Below are 15,365 nucleotides of genomic sequence, written 5' to 3'. Positions count from 1 at the left end.
CTGCCACAATGTTAATTTCACTGTTTTTAGTTGTAGCTACAGTAGTTCCAGCTGGTAACATAACTGTGCCCAGGCTAACACCTTGTTCTATACAATGTTAATTTTATTGCCTGTTTGGTTGTAGTTACACTGTTAACCTCTTGTTCTACCTGAATTTTAAGTTATATCAACCCTATACCAACAGTAATTCTGCTCTAATCATTGAGTGATAGTTATGGGAGGCTGGGTGAGGAACGCACAGAAACTCAATTATTTTTCCGACTTTTCTGCAAATTCAAAAAGCAAATCAAACAGTTTTCAAAGGAGAGTTTACAAAAGAGCAGCCCTGGCTCATGACAGGCATTGCTCACAGCTTCATACAGGCTCACAGATCTCTATGGCATCCCTTTTGCAGAAATAGAGATCAGACTTATCCAAGATCACATAGCTAGTGAGTATAGAGTTGGGATTCAAACTCCAGCAGTGGCTCACACATATCTTCCACATGGTTAAAGAACCCTCTTCCCTTCTCAGCCACCAGAAGTGGGTTGGAGTTAGCTTTGGCTAATTCTGGTTGGTCTGGATAAGACACCCACTCTTTCCTGAATTCCTGTCTTGTTGGGAGCACAGCTGAGTACAAAGATCAGCTCCACTGGCACTTGTCCTGGGCTTCACACTGGTGATCTGCACAGTCACAGGCTAGCTTCCTTTCACATTTCTTTTCTTCGGAATGATAAAACAGCACATTAAACACCATGTTGTTCTTTTGGGGGCCTGTTGACTCCCAAGTTTGAGGCCTGCATCCAGACATCATGGTGTACATGGCCACTCTCTTCTCCTTCTACCAGGTCTATCATTTACACCACTCAGGCACAGGGCTTGTTTCCAGCCACTTCTGAGCTGAGCATGAAGTCCACCTCTGTGTGGACAGAACCAAGCTCTGCCTTAGCTCACAGTGCAGAGAGCAGATGGAGCAACAAGTGACGAAGAGGGGGAACAAGTGCAGACTGCTGAATGTGTGGAGTAGGGCAGCATCCTTACAGAAGGGGAGGAGTCAGGCATTTCTGAGATTTCAAGAAGTTAAATAAGGAGAAAGGGGATACACACTATAAGGAACTCTGGGGTGCCAAGAAGAGAAGAGAAGAGAAGAGAGGAGAGGGAGAGGGAGAGGGAGAGGGAGAGGGAGAGGAGAGAGGAGAAGAGAGAGAAGAGAAGAGAAGGAAGAGAAGAGAAGAGAAGAGAAGAGAAGAGAAGAGAAGAGAAGAGAAGAGAGGGGAGGGGAGGGGAGGGGACGGGAGGGGAGAGAGGAGAGGGAGTAGGGGGAGGAGAGACAGAGAGAGAGAGAGAGAGAGAGAGAGAGAGAGAGAGAGAGAGAGAGAGAGAGAGAGAGAGAGAGATGGGGGCATGGTAGAGTTCACAGAGGTGCCCCAAGCCCATTTTCCTTTTCAGTGGGGGGAACAAGCTGACCCAGGGTCCTTACATGGAATGGCTGTCAGAGTCTCACTACTAGCCTTCCTGTGTACCGCTTCTGCCACTGGTTTTTGTAAGCACAACTGAAAGTCATTAGGTGATGGGAAGACTGCAGTTACTAGCCACTATTTATATGCAAGTTGCAGAGTCTCAGAGAAATCAGTGCTATTCAGAACATGTTCTAAGTTCACACTGACTCCCTATCCTCTAAAGACTGCAAACTGCCCAGCAGTCTTAGTCACTTGTTTGAAGGATTACAGAAATGAACAGATCTGAGAATCTTCCTAATCTAGGGTCACTGCCAGTTGAAAGCAGGGAGGAAACACCAGAGAAACCCATAACACCAGCAGCAGAACATGGGCTCTGAGACCAGCACGTGCTCCACAGAGCATCACAGTGGAAGGGAAGCCCTGCATGTGAGGCTACATGCTATCAGCATGACAGCATCCCAAACCAGGGCTGTGGAAACAGCAACCTTAGGTAATCTTGGTTGGTGTAGGGGTATGGGCCATCATGGTGTAACTGATTATTACCACAACCAAAGTGTTCATGTGACTGTAGGCCAGTCACAGGGTGATCCTGAGCAACTACCTTCAGACAATACAGTACTTTCTGGGTTCTCTGGCTCTCAGTTACAGAAATCCAGCCCCATCAAGGTGCATGGTTTTTTTTTTTTTTTTTGTAATGTCAAACTCGGTGGAGAAGCAAGACTTAACACTAAAACCACCATCTGGGACGTGTTGCTGGGCATAGCAAAACTGACTGACAGATGACTTAGAGATAGGTGTGCACAGTGTCTTCTCACCCACGGGGAGGAAAGTATCTCCTGTTCTCTACTCTTCAGCTAACCCAAGCCAAGGCAATAATTCTAATGATTGCATAATTTCCACACACTGGAAGACAGCTGACCAGCTTCTGGGACAATGATGGCTTCTCCTCTTTCCCACCCAACTAATCACCCTATACACTACTTCTGGAGTGATGGTTGTAACTCACACAGCTATACTTATAAGAGCACAAAGAAGCCACCATGAGTCACAGCTTAGTTCTTGGATCACAGGGATTCAGCTACATCACTCAGGCCTTCCTCACTGGACCTGCATTCAGGAAAAACATTTGGGGCTCAAGGATGACTTTGCTTCCCACAGGGCATGGCTGTAGCTGAGAGAGGAATATGAAGAAGCCAGTCCAGGCTCCAGGCTGAGCTTGACCTCTCAGCTCTCAGGCTTCAGCTCCTCACTTCTAGAGAGAGAAGGGGTTGGGCAGAAAATTTGAGAGTTTATTTCCATTTTAAAACAACTGTGGGGCTAGGAAGGTAACTCAGTAAGCAAAGTGTTTGCTGTGTAAGCATGAGGATCTGAGTTTGATTTCCAGAACCCAAGAAACTAAATTAGGTGTGGAGGAGGAGCATGGCTGTAATCCCAGCACTGTGAAGGTGGAGACTGTAGAGGCAGAAACAGGTAGATTCTTGGGGCTTGCTGACCAGCCAGTCTAACCAATCAGTGATCTCCAAGCCAATCATAGACCCTGTCTCAAAATACAAAGTGAATAGTGTCCTTGAGTTTGTCTTCTAGTCAACACATGTACACACACAAGTCCATGTGCACCTACACACACATCACACACACACAACACACACACACACACACACACACACACACACACACACACAGATACAAACCTAGGGTAAAATCTAGAATGGGACAGGTTACTGTTCCTTCCCACTGGGTAGAAAATTTCCCTTTTCACGGAAGATGCTGAATATGATCAAATACTACTAGTGTCTCTCCATTCCACTCTACCAGTGACAGACCAAGTATTGGTTGACTTCCAAGTATTAGCTGCCTCCCTGGTTAGGGCAAAGGGATTTCAGGAGAGAGTGGGGGCAGGGGACCTCTAAGCTATGGCTGTCTAAGCCTAAAGCAGTCTGGGAATGTCAGCCCTAATCAGGGATTAGTGGCATTCGAAGTTGGGGGAGGCAGGAAGAAACTCCAGAAGGCTTGGCCTCTGGGGTCAGGCTCTCACTAGTATAAATGCGAGTATCTGTTCCCTACATATCATCACTGTAATAACAGCAAATGCCCAAGACACTGGTGGTAGAGAGGCAAATTACTGACTTCCTCTCTGCTGCAAAACCCTCCATTTGAATTCAATCAGGCAGCATCCCAGGCATCTGCCAAGCAAGTACAACAAAAACCGTGGCAAGAGATACTCCAACACCAATTCCTGTGCAAAAGTGCACATAAAGCCCCTGCAGGAACCACCAGTTACTTTGAGCTTAAACCCAGTACAGTACTGGCACTTTCAGGCAAGAGCTCTCTTGGGATAAATGGATGAATGTGGGAAAGAGCAGAGCACAGACATGACCATGCAAACAAGCTCATGTCTTCCAGCCCCTGCATGTCCTCCCCAACAACAAAGGCCAGGGTTACAGGTGAGAGGCTTTCACCTGCCACTAATTCCACAGGAATTCACTTGCCCAACCAAGAACAGTGCTAAGGAGGGGCTTCCTCTTTCTGGCCAACTCTCCAGGCAAAAGGATCCCTGGGAGCATATCTAGAGTGATCTTAGGAAGTCAACCAAGAAATGACAGGAAATAAAACATCCAAAATTCACAGAAGGGAGGGTCACTGACTCTGGGCCACTAAAGTCCACCTCCTACAGATCATTAACCTGCACACCCAATAGCACCCTACAGAGAAAGAGAACAAGACTGGCTTCAGCTCAGACAACTCTGTTTTCTCCTTGCTGAGACCAGGCTTCTGACACCAGATCAAGTGGGGGGTCAGTGACAGCAGCTTCATGGTGGGATAGTGTTTACACCTACATATGAGGACACATAGCTTGTGTGCTGACCCCTGGGTAGAGGTCCAGCTCTGATGACTGGCCACCTATTCTTGGTATCAAGACAGATGTCAACTGAACTTGTAGTCTTTGCATCCAAAAATCTTTTTCCAAGAGTCCAGAGCAAAGTCTCTTGTACTGTTGGATTTGTGCTAATTTATACTTAAAGCTTTTTTCTTCTTCTTCTTCTCTCTCTCTCTCTCTCTCTCTCCTCTCTCTCTCTCTCTCTCTCTCTCTCAGTTCAATGGCCACATGTGCCAAGCTCATGGCACAAAAACCAGGCTCAGGGCCCACTGTGGAATATTCTGAAAGTGGGTAGGTTCAGCCATGAAAATGACTGAACATTGTGGTAGTCACTGTGTCCAAGGCTGGTGATGTGGGGCTTCTTTACTGGGATGTACAGCAGGTATGATTGCCTGTGTACCGGAAGTCGAGGGACAGATACAGTGCTGACAGGTGCCAGCTCTGTCCCACCAAGCTCCTAATTCTCCTGTGCAATGCCTCCAAATTGTAGATGCCAGGAACTTGTCTTTACACTAACATCTCTTAAAAGTAAAAATAAGTCAGCAAGCAATTAATAACGAAAGAAACAACCTCAGGAATGTGAGGCACAGAGCTGGGTAATAAGCCCAAGGTGTGAGGTCAGTACATTTGTGTCCATATCCTGGCCTTGACACCAAAGGCTATGAAACTCTAACCTTCCAGACATCAGTTTCCCCAGTTGTATGATGATGAGGATGTCATGCTGATTTCCAAGTGACATAAGCACTTACAGTCCCCAGGGCCACATCTGGCAAGCAGTGATATCTCAACAAATGGTCATTCTTCTGTAATATACTCAGAAATGCAAACCGTTTAAGCATTGAGAAGCTCTAGGCAGAGGGCAACAGATTCGAAATGGAAGCATATTTGTATCAGAGCTATCCACAGTTATCGGGTTTAAAATCAATAAATGTCCACCCAGAGTCCACTAGAGACCAGCTGGGTGGGCTCAGGTTCTCTGAGCGGTTCTCCCACAGACAGCCTACTCCAGGGAGCCAAGGATGTTTGGTGTGTGAAACAGTCATGTTGATTTCCCACCGCAGGTGCGGCACTCTCCCTGGTCCTAACTTCAAGGATGAATGCCTTGCCTCTGTAGGCTTAGGGTGGCGGGTCAGGGGCGGCGGCGGCCTCCAATCCACAGGGCTCTTTCTGATGGCCCCCTCACCCTCAAACACCACGCCTTCCTAGGAACTCACCCCTCTCCTTTCGGCCTCGTAGTTCAGGGCGGTCACCCAGGCCGTTTGCCACTGGCTCCCCCAGCTATCCAGTGTCAGTATCCAGGACAGGAGTGTGTCTGACTCCCGGCGCCGTCGCTCGTCGGGCTCCACCCGCCGCCGTGGCGGGGGTCGCGCCCTGGCCAGCGTCCATTGCGCCAAGTACAGGCCCACCGTGCCCAGGCCGCGACGAAGAGCGACACCAGGATGAGCCACTGTACCTCGCCGAGCCACGAGCCCATGCTGACGGCGCATACCCGTCTTGCGCGCCCCGACTTCCCCAGCAGCCTTGGCCCTGGGGCTCGGAGCGGGCGGGTGGCGACTCAGGACATCCGCCGGGGCGCAGGGGCGCGGGGTCCGGGGCCTGTGTGGCCGAGGCCGCGGGGAGGGCGGCGGGGACTGGTCTGCGCGCCAAATAGAGCGCTGTGCACCTAGGACCGGAACACGGGACAGAGGCGGCCTGTCCCTCACGCGCGTCTGGGAAGTGCGGGACCAGGCGCTTCCTCTTGGGTCCCAACCCTGGGCGTCCGGCCCGCGGCCCGCAGTAACCGCAGGAGGACGGGCCTGGGGGCGGGCAGAAGCGGAGGCTCCCTTCACAGCTCCGCCCCCTTAAAGGCCCCGAGGGCCGCACAGTTAAAGCGCTCAAGGCCTCTCCCACCACAATCCTGAGTGGTGGCAAGATGGTGACCTCGTTAGGGTGCTGCGTTTGGTGCATTAGACCCCAAAGGCTACGGCCGGGCGCCCTCGCTGGGTTCTGTGTGCTCACGCGCGTTGGTAAGAGATGCCCCACTGAAGTGAGAATTCCAAGACTTTCCCCACCACCAGGACTGGGTTTCAAGGCTAGCCACAGCTAGCTGTCACCCTAAAGTAGGCTCATGGGCCGCCTTATGGGGATGACGCCTGTGCTAATGCAAAATCTTGGAATGTGCTTGTCAAACCCAGGCCCTCATTCAGGATGTGGATGGATCATTGATATTTTTGAAGCGCGCGCAAGTGTACATGTGCGATATGGTGGGATGTGTATCTGGCAGTGTGTGTATGGTGGTGAGATATGTGTGTGCCTTGTGTCTGTGTTTTGTGCATTTGTGACACACTTCTGCAAGCTCACCTCGAGAAAGGAATGTTTAGGAAAGTTGTCAGAAACAGAGTAGCCAGATTCTCCAAGACCTGACACAGCCTTATCTCTTAACATGGTTCAGCTGTGGTTTTTGCAGCTACTTCAAAGGAATTTGACATCAAGTTGGGCTAAGTGGACCTACCATTCAGCCTTCTCTTACAATGTAGGAGTCTGCAAGCCAAAACAACATTGGAGATTTGGGCCAAGAATCAGTGTCCCCTCCAATTGGGTGGCAGTTGGACAGAGGGATTTTCTAGTCAGGACATGGGATTAAAAACAGCCCTAGCTACCTCTTGTAAATTACCATAGGCTGATGAGCACTGATAGTCCACAGGCTAGAGTAGAGGCTCAGACCTACTCCTCTTTCCCCTCTTTACATCTGGTATTTTGAGAAAAAAAAAAAAAAAAAAAAAGGAAATCTGTTTTTGTTTGAAGAAAGGATCAGTTATTTTCTGACCTATGGCTCTATCTATGCAATTGAGTGATGTGGGTCTTACCAGGCACCTGAAAGTCTAGACTATATCTATCTGTGCCCAAGTCCACCTGTGTTCATGTGAGTTCACATGTATGCTGGCTGCTACTGTGTGGGTGGTGATGAGGAACTCATCCATCCTGTGTGACTGGTGCAACCAGTCTCATTCCTCCAATGACATGTCTCAGGGGCTGCTCACTCCACTGACACAGCGACAGGCTTGGAACAAACTGCAAATTAACCACCACCCCTAGTCTGGAATGCATCGTATTTCCATATGTGTCTGCAAAGAGACTGTTGACATGCAGATATGTAGGGTGTCAATATTTGCTTCTAGAAGCAAATTGTGGGGGAAATAATGACACTGGCTTATGGGACAATGCAGGTGATCAAAACATGCTTGCAACAGAGCAGAAACACCCTGTAGGTTCATGAAGCGATCAGGCCCTTCTAGTTTCTGCTTCCAGTGGATGACCCAATGACTCTGGGCTACTCACTTTTCTGGCAAAAGCAGCACACACCTTCCTCATCATGACATTCCTCTTGGACCTGGGAAGCAGACTACAGTTCTCCTGTGAGGAGCACCACCTCACAGGAGTGGATTTTAATAGGTTTAGTTCTCAGTCACATTTGGCTGTGGCTGTTTGTGGGGTTTAACCACTGTGGTGTGTGTGTGTGTGTGTGTGTGTGTGTGTGTGTGTGTGTGTGTGTGTGTGTGTAATATGCCCATGTGTATTTCAGGTACATGCACCCATGCACAGCAGCAAAGGCTGGAGAAGGATACCAGGTGTCCCACTCCATTTTCAGCCTTACTCCCTTGAGACAGGATCTCTTTACTGTCTCTGGAGCTAGGTTGGTGACCAGCAAGCCCCAGCACTCCTCTATCTCTGCCCCCTTCCCACCAGCACTGGTGTTACAGGCAGGCAGGCACCTACATCTGGCTTTTAACATTGGTTCAAGGGATTTAAACTCAGGTCCTACACAGCAAGTACTCTTACCCACTGATCCATCTCCCTAGTCCAGGTTTAAATACTCTTCAACTCAAAACTGTGACTCTGAGTTTCTATGAATATGTGGGGTAGGAGTCTGTACATGGAGGAGGACCCTAGATGTTCTGGCTGCTGTCACCAAGTCTACTCCCCCCTTTGGTAGTTAGTGGGTGATGAAATATCTCCCAGCTGCCTAGCCTGAGCTTCAAGCATTTTACATCAATCCACAGGAGCCACCAGGAGCAGCTGCCTACCTGGAGGACTTCCAAGGGCATCACTCTAAACTTGAACCAGATCTTCCTGCATTAGTAGGCTGGATATAGTAGTAGAGTGGAGGAAAGCAGAGAACCCATGTTCTGAATTCCTCTCCAGCATGCTTCTAAGAGCTAGCTTCCAGAGCCTGAAGCAAAAGGCTCCACTGTTCCAATTTTCATTTCAGACATGCTCATTTCTGAGATGCTCATCATCCAGTCAAGAGTTGCCTGTTGAATGTTTTATGCTGACTCACCCTGTTTCAGGGCAATTTCCTCATCTGTATGTCAAGGTTGAACATATTTTACTATCTTACCAATCAAGTCCAGAAGATACGAATGATGCTATATTTTCAGAAATTAATAAACATATCTAATGTAATAAGTTTTGTGTCTGTATACAGTTATCCTTATTCATGTGAGAAATTACTCATTATTGTTGAACAGATATTTTGTGGGGTTTTTTAGACAGTCTCATTTAACCCAGACTGACTTTTAACTTGCCATGTAGCTCAAGATAATTCTGAACTCCCGATCCTCTTGCCTCTACCTCCAAAGTGCTGGGATTATAGATGTATACCACCACGCCCAGCTTTATGTGATACTAAGTGATAGAACCTTGGTCCTCATGCATGTTAGGTAAGCACTCTACCACTGGAGCTACATCTTCAATTCACTTAAAGGTTTATAAATATACAAAGAATTGGGACTTTTATTAAATTTCCAATATAATTATCTTAAATGTTCGAACAAAAGGAAAAGGGGGTTCCAGGAACTCTCCAATTTATCTCTTCTCCTGGAAGTGGTTGTTGGGATTATCAAGTTGTGCCCAGCACCCTGGCAGATAACAGTTGGGGTGGCTATGATGATTGCCTCCCAGGCCAGTTAAACTAGCAGGGCCCATACTCTGATGCCCTTGTCACCCCAAGAATTCCCTTCCAGCTGATTTAGTGGTGCAATACTCAGGGCTATGCTGGGGGAGTGACCAGAGAGTGTGGGAAGACATTTGGCTCAGTATCATGGCTCCATCCACTTCAGACCAGTTTCCTGTCATGCCTGTAGAGCCCAAGCAAGGAGCCAATAAACCAGGAAAGGTACACACATGCAGACATACACACACACACACACACACACACACACACACACACACACACACACACACATTCACGCATGCACAGCCCTCCTGTCAGAGCTAGTCCCAGTTGAAACATCCCTTACTTTCATCATGTCACTTTCTGAGCTTGTGGCTCGGTACTTTTTCCTGTGGCCTTCCTCGGGGGTAACAAATGTCCCCAGCACTTTCAGTAAGAAAAAAGGGGAGCCTCTATGAGTAGAGAGCATCCAGCCAGCTCCCTTCAGTGTGGCCAACAGAAACAGTAGTATTGCGAAGCAGGACCCCTTCTCACAGGGATGGCACTTCAAGACCCAAAGATACACCAGCTAGATGAGACATTTGGTAGGCACTCATGAAGGTCACCTCAGCTGCCATCAGATCCTTCCCAAGACACTGGGCTTTTATGGACTCACTTTTTGCTCCTGGCAACACTGGAAGGAAAACATCGTCCCATTTTAAAAATGAAACTTAGTTCAGAGAGGAGGAACTTGTCCAAGGCCACAAAAAGAAAATGGCTGAACTAATGTTTAACCCCTTTGAGTTCTTTGTGATCATACCCAGCTTCCTGTCCTACTTTATAAAGACAAAGGCAAGCAACTTTTGTCTTAAAGTTTCAAAAGCTGGAAGTAAAGGAGTCCCCTTTCTCTTGATCACAGGTAGAAACTTGCCTAAAGGAAACATGTGGGCTCTTAAAGCTAAGAAATCAGTCATTCAGGAACCCACTCAAGGAACAGTATAGAGTATCTGTAGGTCTCAAGCCTGTTGTGGGAAATCCCTAAATGAAGCCAGTCCCAGCACCTCTGTGGAGATGATCAGACAATCACATGATCATCTTGAGCGGACAGCATCCTAGTGCAAACACCCATCAAACAACAGGACATGCCCTCAGCCCCCACTTAGGTGATGTCTGCTGATGAGCCTGAGTCACAGAAACATTGAGAAGGTGTTATCAGGAGCTGAGCAGGGCCACATGCCCTGGGCAGACTGAGGAATCGCCCATGATTCTGTTGAAGCTTAACATGGTTGGGTGACAGCCTGTCTCTGTCAAGTAGCTTGAGTAAGCTTCCTACAGGATTTCTCCTGAGCAATTGCTTGTGTGATTGGATGGGATCACCCTTAAGAGCAAAAAGCAGGAAACCAACATATTGAGATAATTCTCTAGAACTTTCTCTTTACTGTGGGTTTTCCCAACTCCAAGGAGTATTGGCCCCTCCTGTGCATGTACATCTAATGTCTTATGACAGAAGCTGGCCTGGAAACTGACACCAAGCTGGGTTCACCATTAAAAGTGGAGTTTGTAGGGGCTGAACTACAAATTAGAGCCAGTGAGACCCATGGCAAAGGGTAAACTGAGGATCAGAGATATTAATGCATAGCCAACAGATGTGGTGATGTATTGTGTCCCCTAATATATTGTGCACCCTAATAAAGTTTATCTGAGGATCAGAGGAAAAAGCCAACCACAATAGTAAACATAGAGGCCAGGCAATGGCAGCACACACTTTAATCCTATCACTCGGGAGGCAGAGATCCATCTGGATCTCTGTGAGTTCAAGGCCACACTGGGAACAGAGCCAGGAAGTGGTGGCACTTGCCTTTAATCCCAGCACTAACCATAGAGGTCTGGAGGTCTGTACAGACAGACAGGAAGTGATGTAGCTGGGCAGAGAGAGGAAGTGAGATGCAGAACAGAAAGGCATATAGACATGGGTATATAGGAAGTAGGTCTCTTTGGCTGAGGATCTCCAAGAGGTAAGAACATGGCTGGCTTCTTTCTGCTTTTCTGATCTCTCAGTTTTTACCCCCATATCTGGCTCCAGGTTTTTATTAATAAGACCGTTTAGCAATTTGTCTTACAAACAGATATTCCTCTCTTCATGCACCCTTGATGGGCTTCATGTAAAGGCTCCATTAGATGTAGTCCAGGGTCCTTGCTTGCTGGGAAAGATCTTGAGGGTCAGCTTCTCAGAGCCCACTAGATCTGCCTCTGTGGCCCAGCTGCCATGGCTATTCCAGGGCTGATGCTGTGATCATACTATGCTAGGACTGTAGATGGGCATGCTTGTATCTTTCCACAATATCAGACTTTATTTAACATCAATATTTTAATTAATATTTAATTAATAATTAAATTTAAATAAGTTTAGTATTTAATAACAAGGTTTAGTGGTTTCAATAGTGGCAATTTGCCAGATAATCCCATCTACCTTAGTATTCTGGCCCAGGCAGATGCAGGTCCTTTTACCTAATTTTAATTACTAATATTAACTCTAATATCATACAGTCTACAGTAAACATACCTTCAATCCCATATATGTGGTTTATATAATGGATACAAGTTAAAGAGGCTATAGCAGAGTTCAAAAGTAGATTGATAGAAATGTTAATAAAATTTGTTATAGATAAGATAACAGGCATGAACCCAGACCAGCTGCAAGCAAGCTGTTAGTTTAGAGAGGTCTTCTGAGAGTTAAGCTTGAGAGCAAGGCTCAGGGTGGAATTCAGATAGCTGTTAGGTGAAAGAGCAGAACAGACAGAGCAGTAAAACAGTGGGTTCAGATCCAAATCAAGTGAACAAATGGATGGGCAGGCATTCAAGCATGCTATATCAACAGCTGGGGCCAAAGCGAGCTGAAGTTCCAAGGAGAGTCAAGAGTTTCCCATCTGTCTGTCTGTCCCTGACACACAGTGGGTATCAGCTTGGTGGGGTTATGCCATCCTACTGTTAGGTGTCCATCTTTGTGTGGGGTCCAGTCAAGGGAGTTACACTCCTTTTCTGCCTGGCATGTCTGTAAGTTCTTGGGCCTGGTTTTCTTGATATGATTCTGATATTCTCCCCCCGTGTCCCTACAGTCTTAACTCATTCCAATATATAATCTGGACTCACTTTCTGTAGGGTACAGCCTAATCTCAGCAGCTGATCTTACAATAAGACCTTGACTGGATTTATTAAGCAAGCCTAATGGCTCTGTTAGAATGGAGTCAACCCTGCAAGACTAGACAACAAACTTGGGGCATGGGGCAGCATCTCTTGCCAGGGAATAGTGTACATTCCTTATCATTGATGTTTGTCCTGAGTTCTGGCCTAATTTTTTTCTTTATATGTTTTTTTAAAGCCTATTTGAATATAGAAACAATCCAAAGAGAAAGTATTCTCTTTAAGAGTTAAGGGATACCAGGTGTAGTGGTGAACATCTTTCATCCTAGCACTGGGGAGCCAGAAGCAGGAAAACTGTTGCAAGTTCAAGGCCAGCCAGAGCTTTCTAGTGAGACTGTCAAACAACAACATCAGAAGGAGCTGTGGTGGTACAGCTTATGTTATGTTACATAATGATGATCCCCAATAGGACAATTAGACAAATTGCTGGCCCAGAAAATACTAAGCACCTGTTTGATGGCACTTTGCAATTACTCTACCCCCAGTCAGAAGCATGAAGCACCCCTGCACTAGGGAGAAGGTGGAGGCTTAGGATACTTAATCAAAGCAAGAGTCTGGAGCTGGGTCATGCTTGAAGCCAGTCTGTGTCTCCCTGTGCAGCAGAGACAGCAGCCCCTTGAGGCACAGGCACACAGATGACCCATAACACCTCATCTTCCTGGATGTTGATGGGCATCTCCAGGGCAGGGTGTGACCACACATGTGAGTTCTGGAGTCAAAGGCCATCTCCTGCAGCATCATTCTGCACAGAGGCATGTGCCCTCTGGAATGTGCCCAGGGGAAGGAAGAGCTTTACTGAGCAGTCACCACCTCCAGGTCCTCAGGTCTTCAAGCCATCCCAAGTTTCTCTTACTGCGTCTGCTGGACTCTCCAGAAGTCAGGAGTCACAGAGACAGGAAGATGGTGTCAGGGGTAAAGTGGTCCAGTCTTCTGTCCCCAGGCTCTTCCTCTAGGCTGAAGAAACACCAGGCATCAGGAAGGAGGTAGCTGGGGTCACAAAGGGAGAGGAGGAAATTGTCCTCTGTCCTCCTAGCCATGAAAGCCTACTTCTAAGCAGAATTAAGGGCTGCATTTCTTTTTATTTTTCCCTCCATTGTTTGTACTCTAGATCTATATGTCCAGAAGGAAGAGCCAGTATAATCTGGGGTGAGCTATACTCCCACCTACCTGTGGAGGGGCTTGGAATCCAGCCAGTATCCTCTGGCTAAGTCCCAGGGCTTCCCAAGGAACAGGAAATAAGCAAGCAGCTGGGAGCTTGTGCTCTCATTGCTGTGAAGCAGGCACAGTAGTTACTTGTCACTAAGAGCAAGTGTGTAAAGCCACAGACGAGCAGATAGTACCAAGATCCTACCCCCAACAGACCCTTCCAGAAAAGTAAGAGAAAGGATGCTGTGGAGACTTAGGTCACAGTCGAGGGTACTGCTCTGGTGTCACACCCTCACCAACTCACAACCTCAAAAATCTATCAGTCAGTCTTGTGAAAGGAAGTGTGTAAGCAAGCTTTATTGGGGTACGCAATATATCACCAAAGAAGTGTCTTGGGTTGGGGTGTCATAACAGAGACTAGTGGCTGATGAACCAATGTCTGTAAGTTTGGAGGCTGAGGTCCAAAGCTGGGGTGCAGCATAATGTAGTACTGGTGAAGGACCTCTTCCAGTTATAAACAGTCAACTTCTCAGATGTCCTCATGTGGTAAAGAGAACTCTCCAGACCCCTTGTTTATTTAATAATTTGTTTATTATATTTTTGTGGTGCTGGGGATATAAACTGGGACCTAGAGCATGCTAGGCATAATTCTACCTCTGAATTATATATCTCCAGGTCTCTGGGCCCTTTTTATAAGAGCACTAATTATCAGACCCCCATCACCACCACACTCCTAGTTAACTTCCAAAGGTCCACCTTCTCAACTTATCACATTGGGTTGGGATTTCAATGAATGGATTTGGGATGGGGGAGAGAGGCATCCAGGGGTGTCAAACTGAGAATCCTTGGCATCTCTTTCAGAAGCCCCTTTAGAAGTCAATTTTGTTGGTACCCCAGAGACTCCTTAGCTAAACTATCCCATAAAATCAGGTTCAAAGATACAGAAGCTCAAGGAAAGCCGGCAGGCACAGCAAAGAATGGTATTGGGGTCTCTGGCCAAAATAATTGATTTTGGACTAGCCCATAAGTAAACTGACCAAAGATGCTTTAAAAGGAATTAGAAACACTGAAGGAATCAGATGCTGCAGGTTCTGAGTTTAGAAACAGTGTGGTATGGAAAAAACAGATGTTACTATCTTTCCTTTGTAAGTAAGGAACATGAAGTTCAGAGATCTGGGCTGAAGCAAGAATCCTGTGGTTCTCAACAGTCAGGTGAGGTTGCAACAGGTGTGTCCAGGCTCTGCCTTCTCACAAATAGTCCTTCACCTTCACTGGCTGCAAATTCACCTTTGAGAGAGCAGCTGCAATGGCTAAGCCACTGTTCCGACAGTGTCTTGAGGTTTATATTGCTGTGATAAAACACCACAAAGAAAAGCAACTTGGGGAGAAAGGGGCTTATTTTGCTTACAGTTCCACACCACTGCCCACTTATCAAAGGCAGTCAGGGCAAGTATGGAAAAAGGACAGGAATCTGAAGGCAGGAACTAAAGCAGAGGCCATGGAGTAGTGTAGATTATTGGCTTGCTACTCATGGCTTGCTCAGGACTACCTGCCCAGGGGTGGTACCACCCACAGTGAGGTGGGCCACTCTGTCCTGGGAAGTCCCCTGTCTGCTTGAGCCCAAGGCACCACAAGAAGGAGCAAGAACCTAGGAAGAAATGCCCTTGGTCCCCCAGCTCACTGGCATTCACATTAGGAGCATGGCTGTGGCTGGGGCAGTGCCAGTTTTCAGGCACCTGCAGAACACACAGGCACCTGTGGAGGCCTTGAGCCTTATGTGCTTCATGCT

At 47.3% G+C, this 15,365-nt stretch overlaps 1 protein-coding gene across 1 annotated transcript in view; it reads right to left on the bottom strand.

Moving 5' to 3' along the window:
* Window positions 1-6,141, bottom strand: part of C2cd2 (C2 calcium dependent domain containing 2) — a 73,324-nt gene extending 67,183 nt beyond the window's left edge. Inside the window, exon 1 of the mRNA XM_028860294.2 lies at window positions 5,532-6,141. Within this exon, the coding sequence (XP_028716127.1) occupies window positions 5,532-5,804 (273 nt within the window). The 5' untranslated portion in view covers window positions 5,805-6,141. The remainder of the gene's footprint in view (window positions 1-5,531) is intronic.
* Between the last annotated feature and the right edge of the window lie 9,224 nt (window positions 6,142-15,365).

This window comes from Peromyscus leucopus, chromosome 12 (genome assembly GCF_004664715.2).
Source record: "Peromyscus leucopus breed LL Stock chromosome 12, UCI_PerLeu_2.1, whole genome shotgun sequence".
Classification (NCBI taxonomy): Eukaryota; Metazoa; Chordata; class Mammalia; order Rodentia; family Cricetidae; genus Peromyscus; species Peromyscus leucopus.
The sequence above is the reverse complement of the archived record's forward strand: the minus strand, read 5'-3'. Positions and strand labels throughout refer to the sequence as shown.